The following is a 15519-nucleotide window of genomic DNA, read 5'->3' as shown; positions in this document are numbered from 1 at the left end:
AAATTTGAAATCTCAACTGAATGAAATTATAGCGCAACACGATGAACTTTGGAATTTTACCAATCAACTCAACGGACCGTTCAATTACGTATTTACAATAATATACGGTAGTTTGTTAATGGAAACGAGTCTAATGTACTTCATTTTCAACTTTTCTGAAGTAAAGTTCGAGTTGAAAATTCTCTTTTTGTTGCTCTGTGCTGCTCTTACTTTTGCCTGTATTTTAATCGGATTCACGTTATCTGCCTTCACATCTGCTGTAATGCATTTAAATCGAAAATTTTACTATTTAAAACATTTAAAGATTTTTATAAATGTGTCATATATATTTTTTCTTTTAGATGCAAACGTCTTTTCAAGAGATCAGAAGATTTGCTGACTGCGATCTTGGATTGGAACAGAAATTAAAGGTTTAATATGTTAAAAATATAACTTTATGTAGTATAATTTTTATGCTTTTGTGTAATAATAAAAATTACGATAATAACTTTTTAGATTTTGAATTTTATGAAAAGGTTCGGTAAAGAATCCCTGTGTCTGTCGTGCAGAAATTACTTTAAGATTACAAAAATGTTTCCAATAAAGGTAATATTATCAAGTAAATTTTTTGTAATTTCAATATTAAAATTTTTATTAAATTCCTCATTTAAACATTTCAGATGGGAAGTTCTCTACATTCCATATTTTCCGGACTTTTAAATATAAAGAATGCTTCGAAACGTAAAACTTAATAACTCCGCAGTAGATTTTTATTTCGAAAGACGACTCTAAATGACAATTATTTGTTAAATTGCCACGTAGCTATCGGTAAAATTTATTACATTTCACAAGTAATTTGTTTCATTCGTCCAATGTCGAATTTTATTCTTTTCTTCACTTGTCATATAATGATGATTCACGCAGTGTAGAAAACTAGGAGATTTTACGCCGTGATGAAAAATAAAATTAATTTCATGGTCAGCACCCGAATATTTAGCTTTTTTGTGATTTATATAATATTGTGATTTTTTCGAAATCGCCGTTTTGCGTTTTAGTTTTATTTGTTTTGTGAAAACGCAAAACGGCAATTTCGGAAAAATCACAAAGTTTACGTATGATAGAAAGAGAAAAGCCATCATGAAAGAAATCTCAGCACGCAAAGAGTCCAGGTTTATTTTCAAGAGAGCTCCTAATCTGTTCAGATTATTAAGGAATGACAAAGACAGCATTGATAAAGAAAAAAAGAGCAGGTGTATGCAAGATTCCGTATGAAAATCGTGGACTAGACATTAATAAAAATTATATTGGTGTCACTAATAGAAGTTTAGGAGTCAGATTAAAAGAACACAAATACAATATCAGTAAGGGATCTAACGCCACAATACTATAGCAAATGGCGCAAGTTGAAGGTTCAATCGTCAAATAGGACGAAGCAAGCATTATTAAATCAGTACATTCACCGACTTTGGCGATTTGCGCCAAAAAGATTGAAATATACAGGAGCAGATTGCGTGATGCATGCATTAATTCTAGGGATGCTGAAGGGTTGTTTTCTGCCTTAAAGTACTTAATCAAGTGATTGGACAGATCTTAAAGCCTTGTTTTTAGTTTTTTTTAGCATATCTTGCGTTTCATCGAATTTAGCATAATGTATTATTATGTTACGTGTTTAATGTTTAATTATCCTATGCTTATTTTTCATATACATATTTTATAATAAGAGTTTTTATTTCATTTTATTTTTCTTTGTACATATATATATATATTTTCATTCGTTATTTTATTTTTTGTATTTAAAGTTTTTGTTCTATTTTGTTTGTATTAGAAAAACTTAGCCTGATGATGGCCAACAGATTTGGCTGAAAACGTTAGCTTTTCATTAAAAGTTTTTCTCAGCAAATTAAGGTGTTGTGTTTTTGATTTTTAACTTTGTGAAAATTGAGATTGCTACTTTACACAAATTAAACGCAATTCTTACATAAAAGAAAAATTGTGCGGATGCCGAAAATATAAATCTAATTACATTAAGTTGAATATCCCAAATTGCTTTCTGTTTCTAAATATCCTGTATAGAGATCGAATCTACTATATTCAATATGAAGTAAAATAATGGAGATCGAATGTATGAAATTGTGTTTTATTTTGATAAATTTAAAATGATTTTTTAAAATATAAATATAAAAGATTTTTACTTGTAATTATAGATAAAGACATACAATAACTTTACATAGCTAATATATATCGTTACCTCTAATTGCAAGTGAAAATGTTCGATACTTATACTTTAGAAGACCTTTTTAAAATATGAATTCATTAAAATTATTGAATTACTTTAAGTAAAATGACTTCATCTGTACAAGTTAAAGGTTTTCGTTATTTCACTTTTCTGGCGTTAATGTTTACATAACCAGGGAAACTATTGGAATCGAGTAAACTGGCTGATTGACTGACTGACTGATCACTGACTCATCATACCCCTGAGCAAACTGCTGAACCTAAAGAGGTGACATTTGGCTCAGAGTTAGGGTACGTCATGAAAGCGCACACTAACAAGATAATTTTCGAAATTCCCCTGCGGGGGGAGAGGGAAAGCATTAAGGCTTAACCGGAAGAACGGCTTCTACTGTACTATTTTAGACGTGATTTTTTGTTTTAAACTACGTTTAGTCTTCATTAAGTACTTAGGTGTATTAAATTGATAACATTTCAGACATTGTTATAAATATTTTGATATATTTCGATTTTTTACCCAAATGTTCGAAACATTTTAAATTCGAATTTGTTTTTACAAATTAAAAGACAAAGTCGTTCTAAAAATATATATTTCAGACGATTACCATTTTTACAAAGTGTTCTAGAACAAAGTACAGACAGCTGGACCTTCCTTTTTAGGCTACACAACTGCCTATATTTTAAAAAGTTCCTTAAAAACACAAAAAAACCAATAAATTATTAAGAAAAAATCTTCTTTAAAATTGGAATGGTAAATCTTACGACGTCTTGTTACTTCATCTTTGTCCATTGGGTTTCTGGCTCTTTATCTACTATGGATTAGCGCTGACAAATGTAGATTACGCCGAATTTGTTATTGGATATTGGTTCGATTATAGAACGATTGTAAACGTTCCAGAAAATCTATCAAATTGAAAATACTTCGTTTGATTCTCAACAATTCTCATCATTCTCAGCGATAGGTGTTACATAACAATTACTATCGTTGTTGAAATACTGAATATAAATGGGGTTTGCTTGCAAATCTTTTGCGGGAGAAGTCGCGGGTAACAGCTAGTGCAATATATAATTGCTGTACAGTATTATTTATGATGTTGGTAGAAGTTTCAGAATTATTCATTGTAATTTTTTAATAACTCTTGTTTTTCGTAATTTTTTGTTTTTGAAAAAGTCTCACAAGATTTGTATCTATTAAAAAAGAACAGTCCAAACTTGAAATCTGAATTGGAAGAAATTATAATACAACAAGGCAAATTTTGGAATTTTACAAATCGAATCAATGGACCATTCAATTTCGTATTAATAATTTTATACGGCACTTTGTTAATAGAAACGAGTCTATTTTATTTTTTCAGTCATACGTTAAGTGATTTTGGGTATAGAATTATATGTTGTACATTCTGTTTTGGTTTCACGATCTACTGTAATGTATTTTTACCATAAGTACGAGAATTTGTAATATTTTGAGGTTTGCTGTAATTTCTAGCTTTTCTTATTTCAGATGAAAACATCTTTTCAAGATATAAGAAGATTCGCTCACTGATTTAGGATTTGAACAAAAGTTGAAGGTTCTTTGTTATAAATGTGTTACATCTGTCAGTAATCTCTCGTGTTTCAGTGTCTGCCTAATATACGCCATTTTGCTCATGCTTTGTGTATACCGTTGTCTGTTCTTTATTCTAGGAGATTTATCGATAACAACTCTTTCATTTAAACGAAACTATAATAGTGAATAGTAAATATAATTTGCAATGGCTTCATAAAATAGATGGGGAAGTGAACTATAATGAATCTGATCATAATATTAAGAGGTTTCCAAGAAATTCTGATGATTGTGACTTAAGGCATGTATATTGCAAAAGTAATGGAGAGCCTCAACGAATTCGCTATCCAGAAAAACAAAAAAGAGTAATAATCCTCGTATTCAAAAAACAACACAATAAACCATCTGTACCTGACCATCTGCTATGTACAAGTACAGTGCTCTGTACAGTACATGAGATAGTCATCTACAACATATACATGGAAAACGATGGTGCAAGTAGATGATTTTTTTCATTATAATTCCTGAAGTTGAAGAAATGCAAAAAATAGAGTACACTGCTAAGTGAAAAAGAAGCGAAACATTACAAAAGATAAATGCGAAGTATACGTTAGGCCTGGTCCAAAAAGAATATGTTGTGTATCCTAAAAAATGCTTTAATTCATTTTTTACTGAAAACATTTTGGATCATTAAAAAATGTATTGTAGCTAATTTTTACTAGACTAGTATGCTTCAATTCTTTTAAAACATAACCATAAAACGTGATAATAAAATTATTTATAATTTAAATAGTGATTTAAACAAAAGTGTGTAGTTTCTGTTTATCATTAGTATACATATGTGAAAAATATTCTTAATACTCTAGAGTTAAAACAAATAAAAAAGTAAATACAAACAATTGATTAGGAAGAAAAAGAAATGATTGCAAAAAGAAACTAAACACAAATTGCACGACTGAATTTAATATTACCACGAATTACGGTTTAAGTGTTAATCTGCAGAAAAGGGAAATTTTTCAACAGCATGGGACAGCAGGATCTCCCGAGAAGGCGAAAATCTTAAAGGGGTCTAAAGGACGACTCAATAACAGAGCACATCTGGAAAGTGGCACAGCTTGAAAAGGCGCTTGGATAAATATCTCGCATCGAAAACTACATAATTCTAACATCCACAGCTTGTTTTATTGGTTTTATTTTGTAAACTGATAGTCTGCTGCAATCTGTTATGATATTTTATTTAAAAAAGTTTTATAACAAGTTGTAAATGATAATAAGAAATGAAATCATCATTAATTTCGACCCTACTAGAGATACACACAATCCCCATTATCTATCTGCCTCTTACCTTTAATCAACACAACTTAATAGCATCAATTCCCCGAATAAACAAAACTTCCTGCAAAATTTCAGTTATTTTTCAATAAAAAGTACAGGAGTTATTAAACTTCAAATAAGGTAAGCAAAATCTGGTGGGAGAGGGGTTTCGACCTATAGCCATACATTTCCTTTGTTACATACCGGTGTTTCCTTTCCGCAGAAGATAGTGTCTGTCGTCGCTCTCTGGGGGTGGAGAGGAGACAACTTTGTAGATTTAAACAGAAATGCGGGATTGAATTGGTCTGAACAAAAAGGTAAGAGTTTACTTTAGATATTTTTTCTTATGATGCGAATGTGTCGAGGTATTTCACAGTCTGAAGTTAAATTAAACATACTGTATGACAGTCTGAAAAGTAAAAATTGTAATGTGTATGAATAACATGCTTCTAAATTTCGTACGTATAATAGGTTTGAACTATATCGTTTTATAAGTAACCTTTCAAAATTTTACAGATAATACAGGGTGGACCAAAAAGAATATACGTATTTCAAACTGATATATTTAATAAACTGTAAGACATACAACTATGGAACTTGGGACACATATTTATGAAACTCTTTAGTTTAGATTACATGTGTTCAATATGTTTTCCACCAGCGACACGAACAATATTACACCGATACTCAAATTCCTGCGGGAGTTATGTCCGGGCGGGAGTTCCGTCCGGGTGTCCGGGAACCGGGGTCTGGGCGGAAGTTCGGTCAGGGCTTCATAACTAACCTGCGTCTCAAAACACGCCAAACTGTTGTTTTAGGCAGCTGCAATTCCCGACTGGCACGACGTGTTGATTTTGTAGGGCTACGTTGGTAAGCAGCTTGAATCCGTGCGACATTTTCTTCAGATACACGAGGTCGGCCAGGATTCTTTCCTTTACATACACAACCTGTGTCAACCAATTGACGGTACCATCTGCGAATGTTCCATTCATTCGAAGGATCAATTTCGTACCTCAACCGGAAACGACTTTGCACTGTAATCACGGAATTACACTTCGCAAGCTCAAGAATACAAAAGCTTTTGTGCTGTGGCGTAGCCATTTTACAACAACTGTGCACAACTGACATTTGGGGGACAAACTAGACAAAGCACTCGTTCCTCCGATACCCGCAGCACACCGCTACTATCGATAGTTTACTAAATATATCAGTTTGAAATACGTATATTCTCTTTGGTCCACCCTGTATATCAATTTTTCGAAAAAATAATATAATAAAATATTTCTTTCATAAATTCTAATCATAATTATTAAATATTTAATGTTTATTTTGATTCTATGTAATGTGGATACGAATAATTAGCCAACACAGAAAATAATGTGAGATATATTATAATTTTGTTGATGTTGATTTGGGTGCATAAAACGTAATAGGAAACAAAAAGCTTGGACAATAAACAAGAGGCGGGTGCTCCCGAAAAGACTTTGTACGAAAAACTGCCCTAAAATCTATTTTATAACTTTCATGTGAGAAATCTAAGTGTGTTTTGATTGTAGAGACGTGTATCGGTCTGAAATTATTAAGAAAACGCCAAGAATTCACCACTTGGTGAACAGAGAATGAACAATTTTGTGCATTTTATAGCCCTGTGTTTCTCAACGGGGGCGATATCGCCGACATGTGGGCGTTTTTCCATCTTGAGAGGGTGATTTGTAACAATTTATATTTTTGGGGCGAAAAACAATTTTCTGTGCGGTATAGTAAAACATTATATTAAGAATAATTAGATATTTTATTCGTTATATCGTACAATAATTAAACAAACAACATTATACTAGTTACTAGTCTATTCAATGTAGTACGAATTTGGCGTTAGCCTTGGCCCTCGGCATCGAAATTTTGAAGTAAAGGGGGAGACGATTCGTTACAGGTTGAGAAACACTGTTATAACCCATCACTGGCATGCGGGGTAATTGTGGACTATAATTTTGGGAAATGTGATTATATTTGTTTCGGTTATGTGTTGTATCTCTCTGATCCAAAGAATTGTTTTATTTTACAGAATATTCTTAACCATAATTTCTGCAAAAAGAAAACTCTACAATCTTCTGTTATATAAAACTGATACATAAATTTCACGCTATTATTATATGCATGTAATATATAATCGAGATGGGTTGGTAATAATAATAATAATAATAAGTGCAGAGTCCACAGTGATCAAGGCAGGAATTTCGAGTCCCAAATAATTCGGGAGACATGCCGTGTGATGGGTACCCACAAAACCAGAATCACCTCGTATCATTCACAATCCGACAGGATGGTGGAACGATTTAATCAGACGTTGGAAAGGTACCTGGCAAAAGTCATAGAGACAAACACATTCAACCATTTTTGTTGGCATACTGAAGCGCGGTCCAGGAAAGTACGTCTGTGACGCCAGCCTTTGCAAACTTTGGAAGAGAACTACGATTGCCCGCAGATTTAATTATCGGTACCCGCCTGATAGTCCACGTAGCATGACCGACTATGCGGACGATTTACGTCATAAGATAAATGACGTATATGACCACATCCGACAGTCAGGTCAACAAATGTCTGAAAAGATAAAGACCCGATATGACCGCAAGGTGAACAATCAAGGCTTCGAAGAGGGTTTCCTAGTGTGGTTACATAACCCTGCGCGCAGCAAGAAAAAGTTCCCTAAATTACAGCCGAAGTGGGACGGGACATATCGTGTCGTGACTAGAATTAACGATGTCACCTACCGAATACAGAAGAGGTCGAGAACTGCACCTAAGATTGTTCATGTGGATCGTTTGGCGCGGTACTATGGATCTAACGATGCTCGGGACCAGCATGCCTTAAGAGGAGGGTAGTGTCGCGCCGGCTCTAAAAAAAAGACTAGCACCATGATGCGGAGAGTGGGGAAACAAAAAATAATGTTTTTGAAAAAGAAAAAAAAAAACAGTTCGGAAAAATGAGAACGTTCGAGAAGATTTGTGTTTTTCTTTTAACGGGTTATATAACGTTTTTGTTTTTTAGTGTATCTAAGTAAATGTGTCAGTTTCGGTAAACTGTGTTTTGAATTTATATCCCGAGCCCCATAGCTCATAACAATATAATATCAAAAATAGGAAGACAAGACATTTGGTGTCAATAAAAATTCTATATGGTCAGTAAAAAATATTTATGTATGAAATCTTTTTCGTTATTTTCTTATTAAATATAAAATAATAATAATCCTAATTTTTATTTATATAAAATTACAGAATGCGATTCTAATAGATTTTGGAGCATTTCAAGTTATCGACAGTTGGTCATAAAAGCATTACACAGTCTTATAGAAGCGGTATGTTAGACATTCATATAGATTTTGTTAAAAAGTATCAATTATCAGGGAAAGATCAATGGCGAATCAATTTTAGTAGCAAATAAATTCATAGATTAAATTTTATAGACAAAAAACCATCAAATATAACTGGTTGGATTGAACATAGTAATTTACAAAAGTTATTAAATAATTTCACAACGTATAACAAATTATTTTTATTTAAAGGTGGACAGATAGAAAAAAATTTTTTTTTAAACTTGAGCTACAATTATTTAGACATCAAACTTCTTAGGTGTCAATGATTAGATAATATTTAAATATTGTTATTACCACAAATATCATAAAAAGCATTGTTCTCTTTACGATATTTAATAAATAAGTAACAAATATAATTTAAATAATTATTATATTGAACTATTTCCCTATTCTACTTTGTCTTATTGTTAAAATATTATTTTAAGTTGTCGTGTTTTAATTTACTTGGATATTAGAACAAATTGTAAAAATTATTTATCGCATATTAATTTTTATATGAAGCAATGAATTAAACTGAAAATCTTTTCTAAAGAAATGAATTAAAAAGTTTTCTCACTATTAAAATTATTTATAATCTTAATTTACTCGAAATTTTTGATCTGAAAATAATTTATATCCTGAAAAATTATTATGTGCAGAAATATATCTTGCTTTAGATAAACTGAAGGAAAAAGTGGAAACACTTAAATAAACCGTAATGTAAAAATAAAAACCTTTTCAATGTTATATTATTTCATACAATTATCGTGTTTTAATTCTCTTTGATATTAAAACTTAAATAAACTGTAATGTAAAAATAAAAACCTTTTCAATGTTATATTATTTCATACAATTATCGTGTTTTAATTCTCTTTGATATTAAAACTTAAATAAACTGTAATGTAAAAATAAAAACCTTTTCAATGTTATATTATTTCATACAATTATCGTGTTTTAATTCTCTTTGATATTAAAACTTAAATAAACTGTAATGTAAAAATAAAAACCTTTTCAATGTTATATTATTTCATACAATTATCGTGTTTTAATTCTCTTTGATATTAAAACTTAAATAAACTGTAATGTAAAAATAAAAACCTTTTCAATGTTATATTATTTCATACAATTATCGTGTTTTAATTCTCTTTGATATTAAAACTTAAATAAACTGTAATGTAAAAATAAAAACCTTTTCAATGTTATATTATTTCATACAATTATCGTGTTTTAATTCTCTTTGATATTAAAACTTAAATAAACTGTAATGTAAAAATAAAAACCTTTTCAATGTTATATTATTTCATACAATTATCGTGTTTTAATTCTCTTTGATATTAAAACTTAAATAAACTGTAATGTAAAAATAAAAACCTTTTCAATGTTATATTATTTCATACAATTATCGTGTTTTAATTCTCTTTGATATTAAAACTTAAATAAACTGTAATGTAAAAATAAAAACCTTTTCAATGTTATATTATTTCATACAATTATCGTGTTTTAATTCTCTTTGATATTAAAACTTAAATAAACTGTAATGTAAAAATAAAAACCTTTTCAATGTTATATTATTTCATACAATTATCGTGTTTTAATTCTCTTTGATATTAAAACTTAAATAAACTGTAATGTAAAAATAAAAACCTTTTCAATGTTATATTATTTCATACAATTATCGTGTTTTAATTCTCTTTGATATTAAAACTTAAATAAACTGTAATGTAAAAATAAAAACCTTTTCAATGTTATATTATTTCATACAATTATCGTGTTTTAATTCTCTTTGATATTAAAACTTAAATAAACTGTAATGTAAAAATAAAAACCTTTTCAATGTTATATTATTTCATACAATTATCGTGTTTTAATTCTCTTTGATATTAAAACTTAAATAAACTGTAATGTAAAAATAAAAACCTTTTCAATGTTATATTATTTCATACAATTATCGTGTTTTAATTCTCTTTGATATTAAAACTTAAATAAACTGTAATGTAAAAATAAAAACCTTTTCAATGTTATATTATTTCATACAATTATCGTGTTTTAATTCTCTTTGATATTAAAACTTAAATAAACTGTAATGTAAAAATAAAAACCTTTTCAATGTTATATTATTTCATACAATTATCGTGTTTTAATTCTCTTTGATATTAAAACTTAAATAAACTGTAATGTAAAAATAAAAACCTTTTCAATGTTATATTATTTCATACAATTATCGTGTTTTAATTCTCTTTGATATTAAAACTTAAATAAACTGTAATGTAAAAATAAAAACCTTTTCAATGTTATATTATTTCATACAATTATCGTGTTTTAATTCTCTTTGATATTAAAACTTAAATAAACTGTAATGTAAAAATAAAAACCTTTTCAATGTTATATTATTTCATACAATTATCGTGTTTTAATTCTCTTTGATATTAAAACTTAAATAAACTGTAATGTAAAAATAAAAACCTTTTCAATGTTATATTATTTCATACAATTATCGTGTTTTAATTCTCTTTGATATTAAAACTTAAATAAACTGTAATGTAAAAATAAAAACCTTTTCAATGTTATATTATTTCATACAATTATCGTGTTTTAATTCTCTTTGATATTAAAACTTAAATAAACTGTAATGTAAAAATAAAAACCTTTTCAATGTTATATTATTTCATACAATTATCGTGTTTTAATTCTCTTTGATATTAAAACTTAAATAAACTGTAATGTAAAAATAAAAACCTTTTCAATGTTATATTATTTCATACAATTATCGTGTTTTAATTCTCTTTGATATTAAAACTTAAATAAACTGTAATGTAAAAATAAAAACCTTTTCAATGTTATATTATTTCATACAATTATCGTGTTTTAATTCTCTTTGATATTAAAACTTAAATAAACTGTAATGTAAAAATAAAAACCTTTTCAATGTTATATTATTTCATACAATTATCGTGTTTTAATTCTCTTTGATATTAAAACTTAAATAAACTGTAATGTAANGCTTGATAATTCAACTACGCTTGTTGGAGAACAATAAAAACACTACACTCAACAAGCCACCAATAAAACTCAACTGCCTAACCTATAACCAAAGTCTCCTTTTAATTTGTTTTTTAAAAAAAGCGCTTGACAAACTTGCCCCGCATGCCGAAGTTGTCACGGTCTCCCCTAAATAAACTGTAACATAAAAATAAAAACCTTTTCAAAATAATTTAAATGTTATATTATTTCATACAATTATCGTCTTTTAATTTTATTCGATATTAAAACATTTAATTTTTATATTTTAGAAATTTACTTGAATATTCTCAACATTCAGATTATTTCCTTTGAGTAAAAATTACTTTTGTGATTAGAAAAATTAATTTTGTGATCAGTATGTGTCAAACCACTACTACTGATATCTTTGCAAAGATAGTTTATTAAAAAATTTAGTTTATTAAAAAATTTTAAATATAATTTTACTACATAACGCCATTTTGTTGTTAACTCTAGACAGCCGCAGTTTATATTAAGAAATGTGTCAGATTATATGATAAATAATTTTATTTGCGAAATAAAAGTAAATACAATTACAAATTTCTATATTACATGTTATCATTTAAATATTTTTATAGTAGTGTATTTATACTAGTGTAATAATAAACACAGTCATAGTGTAATATTATTGTAAGATAATGTTAAGTTTTTCATAAATTTTATAAAATATACATTTAACTTTAGTATTAAAACAGCATATTTCGTTTATACAATTTTTATAAGAAATGAAATATACTTTATTCATTTGGCGAGAACAGTGGAAGGTAAAGCTGGACATGTAGATGTATCGGACTTTCTCATGGCGCAGGGGTCGGCAACCTTTTGAGTCGGAAGAGCCAGGTTGCCGACCCTGTCTTGGCGTGTTTTTATTTAAATAGAGACCAGGCTTTTGGGAGGAACTCAAGATTTATCACGCTTAATATTTTCTAATATAGTACACATAGATTATGTGATTAAAGTAGTTTAAACTAAATAAATATTAATATATGTCTATGTTATTGCAAATTATTCTTCATTAATACTGTGTAAAACACACTATTATTTAAACATAATTACATTTTAATGCCCGTTTGTATAATGCACTAGTATAGACGATCGATTTACTTTCTAATACAGATGTACAGGTACATTGTAAACATTGACTGCTACTTACTTATATATACTATCAATGTTTAAGGTCATTTTACTAGGCCTATATCTTATCAAGTTAAACCAATGGAGTAATAGAAAAAGAATATAAAAAAAGTAATAAAGTCTAATTATTTATCTTTCATTTTTTCGTAGTTACATCGTTAAGCTCTAGTTTTTTTCAGTTGTAAACAACTATATTTTACTTTCGTCCATTATTAAAATTTTCTACGTATTACGAGAAATAATACGGATAAATTACTATGGATACGCCAGATGAAACGAAAGCTCAACGAAAACCTGATTACAGTTGGGATGAAGAAACGTTAGAGGAATTTCGAAAAGATGTTCTGAGTAAGAATTTCGATTATTATTGTAAATAATTTGAATTGGTATAATACTATAAATTTTCAAACATAAATTATAAGTATACATAACAATATCTATAATNCTTGTTGGAGAACAATAAAAACACTACACTCAACAAGCCACCAATAAAACTCAACTGCCTAACCTATAACCAAAGTCTCCTTTTAATTTGTTTTTTAAAAAAAGCGCTTGACAAACTTGCCCCGCATGCCGAAGTTGTCACGGTCTCCCCTAAATAAACTGTAACATAAAAATAAAAACCTTTTCAAAATAATTTAAATGTTATATTATTTCATACAATTATCGTCTTTTAATTTTATTCGATATTAAAACATTTAATTTTTATATTTTAGAAATTTACTTGAATATTCTCACAACATTCAGATTATTTCCTTTGAGTAAAAATTACTTTTGTGATTAGAAAAATTAATTTTGTGACTAGTGCCAATCAAACTTATTTAGAAAATTCATTTAAAAATTAATTTTGTGATCTGAAATAATTCTATTCAACAAATTTTTATTTGCAATTTTAATTTAATCGACATCTGAAATTAATTTTGTGCTTAGTGCTACTCAAACCACTAGTACTCTTACAATTATGATATAAAAACTGATGATTTCTATCAGGATATGAAAGGAATGATTAATTATTTTCATATGGCTAAACTAGCGTAAACAAGAAAGATTTAGGAAAAATAAAATATGACAATAATGGTAAAATAATAGCTGAATTTGTTGGTTTAAGAGCAAAAGTGTATGCCTTCAAAGTTGAGGATAAAGATAAAAAGTAAAACTAAAGGCGTTAAGAAACGTGTAGTTAAAAATAGAATATCATTTGAGGATTAGAAAGACTGTTTATTTAATAAAATGGAGCAATATTAAACAATAAATTTAATTAGAAGTAAAAAGCACGAAATATATTCTATGAAGGTAAAAAAGTTAGCATTATCACCACATGATGATAAGAGACATATATTAAAAGATTGTATTCATTCATTTGCATTAAAACATAAATTTTTTCTTATATAAATGAACTCTAGAATAAAGCGGGCTATTGACTGGGATAATGTTTCTAAACGAAAAAATTTAACAGAGGATTTAATAAGATAATTCAAAGATAAAGTTAATTGGGATTTGATTTCAATACTTCAAAAGTTGTCAGAACGTTTCATAAGGGAATTTAATTAAAAATAGAGTAAATTGAGATTCAATATCTCAAAGACAAAAATTATCTGAATTTTTTATTAACGAATTTAAAGGAAAAATTAACTGGAAAAAATAACAGAACACCAAAGACTCTGAAAATTTTTTAAGACAACATAAAGATAACGTTAATTGGAAATTCATCTCTACACATCAAACATTATCTTCAAAATTTATTCTAGAATATAAAAATAAAGTGAAATGGTAATAAAGTAGCTATATCTCGATTTCAAAATTTAGATAATGACTTTATTAGAAAAATGCTCTAAAATTAAATTAAAATTCACTTATAAGATATCAAACCATATCAGAAAAATTACTAGAAGATTTAGATCAATTAAATGTATTAGACTGGAAAACAGTTGATAAATATCAAGAATTATCCGAAGATTTTATTACAAAATATAAAAATAAAATTGATTGGTGTGATGTTATTTTAAACAAAAGGTTCTGCAACGAATTTATTGAAAATAATTATAAAAATATAGTTGTTTCATTGTTAGCAAGAATTTGTGATAAATAATTTTTTCACTATACAATATAAATGGAGACTAATATTAGTAATGTTGAGTCGGTATTAATTTTCTACGGTGGGAAAGTAAGGAATTATTATATTTGGAAAGATGGAAGAGGGCATTTACGTATCTTGGATTATGTTGATACACCTCATGGTAGATTTTTACGTACACAACTAGGTAGATTTTTACATATTCATAGATTTTACAGCATGAGCCAGATTTTGAGTGTTTCAATATTCATTAAATTTTCTTTTTTATAAATGGAGACACAGAAAAAACTAAACAATATTGGTAAACTTCAAAATATTCGAAGGAAAAAATTAAACGAGTTGCAAATTTATTATGAATATCCAATTCATTATTTTAAAACAGTATCCACTCGCTTTGGTTATAAAAAATTTGTAGTTCTCATGGACACCGAATGGAATGAATTTCAAGTTTTTATACCTGATCGATTCAATAAAAAATAATGGATAAGGACTTAAACAACATGAGTGATTTAAAATTTGTATACAGAGCTATGAAAGATTGTGGGAATATATATAAAACATATTGTTGAGTTTGTTAATTAATCATGACTTTTTTTATATTTTAATTTTTTATAATAAATGACATTTCACATGCTTGATTAAATTCACTGAATTTAACAGGCTTATAATTTTGGGGGCAGAAGGAACATACAGTAGATCCCCCTATAAGACAGTAGATACGTTCCGTTCTTTATGAATCAATTTTGTAGGAATCATAGTTTACGGACTACGGCTGTTTGAAAGGTTTTCTTTCATAAAATTAATCGATTCTAGACTAATTCGACTCAACATTTCCAAAATACGTATATTTTTTTG

The 15519-nt window shown here is 28.1% G+C and overlaps 1 protein-coding gene across 1 annotated transcript in view; it reads left to right on the top strand.

Annotated features, from left to right (window-relative positions):
- Positions 1–12752: 12752 nt before the first annotated feature.
- The window catches only part of LOC111635398 (clavesin-2-like), a 19911-nt gene continuing 17144 nt past the window's right edge, over positions 12753–15519 (top strand). The window contains exon 1 of the mRNA XM_023380351.1: positions 12753–12938. Coding sequence (XP_023236119.1) covers positions 12848–12938 — 91 coding nt within the window. The 5' untranslated portion in view covers positions 12753–12847. The remainder of the gene's footprint in view (positions 12939–15519) is intronic.

The sequence above is a fragment of the Centruroides sculpturatus genome, unplaced genomic scaffold, assembly GCF_000671375.1.
Source record: "Centruroides sculpturatus isolate CEXI.00-Female unplaced genomic scaffold, Cexi_2.0 scaffold744, whole genome shotgun sequence".
NCBI classification, from domain to species: Eukaryota; Metazoa; Arthropoda; class Arachnida; order Scorpiones; family Buthidae; genus Centruroides; species Centruroides sculpturatus.
The sequence above is the reverse complement of the archived record's forward strand: the minus strand, read 5'-3'. Positions and strand labels throughout refer to the sequence as shown.